Consider the following 5,290-nt stretch of genomic DNA (forward strand, 5'->3'; position numbering starts at 1 on the left):
GAGAATAATGAGGGGAAATTAAGTTAAGAACGAGAGTGCATAAATGAATTGATGCATGGTGCTGTGGAATAAGGCATGCAAGAGAATCAGGCAGGGGAAGGGAGGAGGAAGGTGGACAGCATAATAAATGAGTGTATGAGGCAATTGTATGAAGCTGGGGAAGGAATGGAGGGAGAGAAAAAAGAGAAAGAGTGAAAAAAAGAGTGTAAATGAGTGTATGCATGGTGCGGAGGAATGAGGTGGGCTATGCGAGGGTTGGAGTTCGTGTTGCCACAGGTATTCAACACGTTCCCTCACAGCTGCTCTGCATTTTGTTGCATCACGCCTTAAAATCACTCTCAGACACACTCACACACACACACACACACACACACACACACACACACACACACACACACACACACACACACACACACACACACACACACACACACACACACACACACACACACACACACACACACACACACACACACATACAGGGGGCGAGGCCCACACGCCCACACACACACACACACACGCACACACACGCGCGCGCACACACACACACACACACACACACACACACACACACACACACACACACACACACACACACACACAAACACACACACACACACACACACACAGGGGGCGAGGCCCACACAGAGAGAGAGAGCGAAGAGTGAAAACCTCAGCAGCTATAGCACTGTGCATCAGGGTGAAAGTGAAGATATTTTATTTTTTCCCGGGCCAAAGGGTAACGACAAGGTCTTATCAACATACTGACGCTCTGCGCTGTCACATGACACAGGACCAGATGGGCGTGATGGCTGGGCGCACTGCCCTGTTTCTCTTCTGAAGCACACAGAGAGAGAGAGAGAGAGAGAGAGAGAGAGAGAGAGAGAGAGAGAGAGAGAGAGAGAGAGAGAGAGAGAGAGAGAGAGAGAGAGAGAGAGAGAGAGAGAAGGGAGTTCTTAACCTGTCAGGGAAGAGAGGAGAGGAAGAGGAGTCATTTAGCCGACAGAAGAAAGCAGTACCTTTACCTGTCACCACAAAGAAGAGGTGAAGAGGACACAGAGAGACAGAGAGAGAGAGAGAGAGAGAGAGAGAGAGAGAGAGAGAGAGAGAGAGAGACAGAGACAGAGACAGAGAGACAGAGAGACAGAGAGAGAGAGGAGTCCTTATCCTGACAGGAGGGAGAGGAGTACCTTTCTGTGCATGCATGTGAATGCAGAGGGGTGGGTTACCTGGCTGTCACCACTGAGGAGAGGTGAAGAGGACAGAAGGGGAGTTGTTACCTGACGGTCACGGTACAGAGGAATGGTTTAGCTGTGAGGAGAAGAGTCCTTGTATCACATCTGACGGCCGTTCTTACCTGTCAGGAGAGAGGGGAGTACCTTACTGTACCTGCACCTCGTAGCAGAGGAGTCCTCCACCTGACAGGAGAGAGAGGAGTGTCTTAGCCTGGCTGTCACCACCAAGAAGAGGTGACGAGGAGCTGTCACCTGCAGAGTTGTCGCCTGCCAGTGTGGAGGAGGAGGGGTTTCATTCTGAGGAGTAGGGTTCTTACCTTTGTTCAGAGAGAGCGGTCTTCACCTGGGAGGAGGAGAGACACGAGTCTTTGCTGTGCCTGTCTGTCATCGCAGAAGGGTCGTTCACCTCTCAGGAGAGGAGGGTCATCACCTGCAAAAGACGTGGCATCACCAGTGAGAAGATTTACCTGTGTGCAGACGGTCCTTTACCTGTGAAGAGAGCAGCTCTTACCCGTGCAGAGGGTCCTTTACCTTTTGAGGAGAGGAGATCTTACCTGTGCAGACGGTCCTTTACCTTTGGAGAGACAGGAGATCTTACCTGGGCAGAGTGTCCTTTACCTTTTGAGGAGAGGAGATCTTACCTGTGCAGAGGGTCCTTTACCTGTGAGGGGAGGAGATCTTACCTGTGCAAAGGGTCCTTTACCTGTGAGGGGAGGAGATCTTACCTGTGCAGAGGGTCCTTTACCTGTGAAGAGAGAGGGGAGTCCTCACGGTACCTGTCAGAGGAGTGGTTTACCTGAGGAGAGAGAGAGGAGTTCCTTACCTGTGAGCGGAGAGAAGATCTTACCTGTCAGTAGAGAGCACATCTTACCTCTCAGGAGAGATGCATCATCTCTGGGTCATAGTGGTGTCGCTGTGCCTTCTTTTGCACGGTAGGTCTGTCAGTCAGCTTGACTGTAGAAAAATAATTACACTTATTATTCAGTCTTATTATTAAGTAATCTTCAACTTTGAATGTATACAGTATTGGAGTAGAGGTGCTATAGAGAGAACAGAGTAGAGAGAGAGAGAGAGAGAGAGAGAGAGAGAGAGAGAGAGAGAGAGAGAGAGAGAGAGAGAGGGTGATTAGGGTTGCCACCTCTAACTAGGGTGGATAAACCTGGATATATGGGTCAGCCGTGGCCTAGTAGTTAGAGAGTTGGTCTTTCAATCTAGGGGTTGCAGGTTCGAATCCCCCCTGACATTTCCATCAATGGCTGAAGTGTCCTTGAGCAAGGCACCTAACCCCACATTGCTCCAGGTGCTGTAACCAATACCCTGAAAAAACAATAGTTGTAAATCGCTTTGAACAAAAACGAAAGCGTCAGCTAAGTGGAATGTAATAATAGTAATAATAATAATAATCTCAAATTGACCTCTATGCTTGTATGCAACGACATCCTTCATGAAGTGTCCAGGAAAGTATGTTTTCCCGGGACAGACCATTAAAAACCGAGACAATCTGGAAGAGACTAAAACAATAGTAGAGATTAAAAAAAGTAAATGTTTCATTTGATCTACAGTATATGTCACTCAAGAGTCATAGTTCTTGATTAGGCCTATTTGATTATTTGTCATACTGATATTGATGGGTTGCTTGTTATGGGAAAGCCATTCTGACCATTTAACAGTGGCAGGATATAAATTAATATGAGTTCATTGTTTATAGTTTCCGATTTAAACTTTTAGCACAGAGGTGCTAAAATTCTGAGCTTTGTGTTTATGTTGCTGTGGCTGTATGTTTGCATATAAATGTCTTGTGTACAGCGGCCTATATGTGTATATTGTAATGCCTTGTAAAGTATGTGTATGACTTGTCTTGTATGTATTTTTATAGTGTATGCATACATGTCTTGTATGTGTATATGTCTTTATATGGCTTACAGCTGTGTGTGTTTACAATTCTGTACATAGTAATGCCTTGTGTATGCTGTATGTTTTATATGTGTTGTGTGTATGTTTACATGCAACACAGGGTCAGTGGGTCTGATGATCCACAACGCCGCGGATAACCTCTGTCTTCAGGACTCCTCAACAACAGAGGGGTCACCCGGGGTCAAACTCTGCCGCTGTAACCTTGACGACGACCTGCAGCAGTGGGCGTGGCAGGACCAGCGCTTCCTGCGGAACGTCGGAACGCAGCGCTGCCTCTCGGCGTTCCGCGAGCGGCCATTGGTGATGGAGGCGTGCGATGGCGCGGAGCACCTGGCGTGGGGGTGCGAGGCCCAGGGCGGGCTGCTGAGTCTGAACCGCAGCCTGTGGCTGGGGGCCCACAAGGGGAGGCTGCGGCTGCTGCCGGCCCCTGAGGGACTCGCAACACGCTGGAAGTCACTGGACAAGTACGACGTGTGCCAGGAGAGAGTCCGTGAGTAGAACAGCAGTCTGAAATTAATGAATGGCCTGCTATTGCAATCGCTAACACCACGAACACACAAATAGACAATAAACAAACTGTGCCAGGAAAGACTCAGTAGAACAGTAGAACAGTAGCCATCAGGAGAGGCCCTGTGGGTAACATCAGCTATGTACACAGCATCTTCAAATACAAATAGTAAAAACCAGGGCTTTAAAGGGACACTGTGCAGGAAATGGTCAAAAAAGGTACTGCAACTATGCTGCTCATTGAAACTCGCCTATTGCCAAATTTGACCTTTTCATGATTGTTTACTAAGTAATATTTTCTAGTATGGCCCAAGTACAGTCATTTTTGCAGCTAAAATGCTGGAAATTCAAAATGGCGGACCATGGAGAAGATCCCCCTTTTCATGTATGAAAAGTGCAATTTTTCCAGTCACAATGAATACTATATTTCATGGTGGTGTTAAATATTCATGAAAAAGGTAACATTAGTGAATGGGTAGCATAAATTCTGGAAATAAACAAGTGAAAATCTCAATTCCTTTCAATGAACTTTTTAACATGTTTTAAATGGCCGATGCAATACCGATTTTTTTTTTTCATCACCCTTGGGCGATACAGATTTCCGATACCCGATATTTGGGGCCGATATGGATTTAAAAAAAGGTTTAAAAATGACAAATATTCCAGGTCTCAAGTTAAAAATAAACATTCCTTTAACATTATCAAATTGAGGTAGAACTTGTTACCCACTCTAACAATCAAGTAATGTCTAACAATCAAGTAATAAAAAAATAAAGTGTCTTGGTGCTTTTAAAAAAACCCAAATGACATAAAATAATAAATATTGCGTATCTGCCAAAACCACACGCGTATCGGCCGATACCGTTACACTTAAAATATGCAAATATCGGCCCGATATATATATCAGTCTATCATTAATAGAAATGTATGAGATATATCGTGATATAATCTGACCATTTAATCGGATCGCATTGTATCGTGGATCATCGAAAATAATCAAATCGCTGCTTTAAGTAATCGATACCGTATCGTATCGTCATGGATGCTGTGATTTACACCCCTACTTTCTAGCCAAACACACTCTCATTAATTAATAGGCCAAAGTGGCTACTTGTAAGTTTTCTTCTCAAGCAGCCAAACTGAATTCTAACCAGCATTTAGCCAATTGGTGGGTGTTCATTTAGAGCCTAATAACTCCACAGAGCACTTTTCCGACGGGACTAGTTTTATGTATGGACGTGGGGTAATGCGATTTTTATCTCAGGACGTCGGTAAAAGAAAAGGCAGATTCGGACTGGATTGAAATATCTCAGTATACGAAAAAGGACAAAATTATCTGAAAGTGTTCCTCACGCAATACTTGGGCAGTCATGGGTGAGCGGTTAGGGCGTCAGAATTGCATCCCAGAGGTTGCCGGTTCGACTCCCGACCCGCCAGGTTGGTGGGGGGAGTAATCAACCAGTGCTCTCCCCCATCCTCCTCCATGACTGAGGTACCCTGAGCATGGTACCGTCCCACCGCACTGCTCCCCATGGGGCGCCACTGAGGGCTGCCCCCTTGCACGGGTGAGGCATAAATGCAATTTCGTTGTGTGCAGTGTGCAGTGTTCACTTGTGTGCTGTGGAGTGCTGTGT

General features: G+C 46.1%; 1 protein-coding gene across 1 annotated transcript in view; it reads left to right on the top strand.

The window, feature by feature from the left end:
- Nucleotides 1-1,922: 1,922 nt before the first annotated feature.
- si:cabz01068815.1 (solute carrier family 51 subunit beta) overlaps nt 1,923-5,290 on the top strand; it is a 15,834-nt gene continuing 12,466 nt past the window's right edge. Inside the window, exons 1-2 of the mRNA XM_063189601.1 lie at nt 1,923-2,167; nt 3,250-3,639. Of these exons, the coding sequence (XP_063045671.1) occupies nt 2,119-2,167; nt 3,250-3,639 (439 nt within the window). The 5' untranslated portion in view covers nt 1,923-2,118. The remainder of the gene's footprint in view (nt 2,168-3,249; nt 3,640-5,290) is intronic.

Source organism: Engraulis encrasicolus, chromosome 23 (genome assembly GCF_034702125.1).
Source record: "Engraulis encrasicolus isolate BLACKSEA-1 chromosome 23, IST_EnEncr_1.0, whole genome shotgun sequence".
In the NCBI taxonomy this organism is placed as follows: domain Eukaryota; kingdom Metazoa; phylum Chordata; class Actinopteri; order Clupeiformes; family Engraulidae; genus Engraulis; species Engraulis encrasicolus.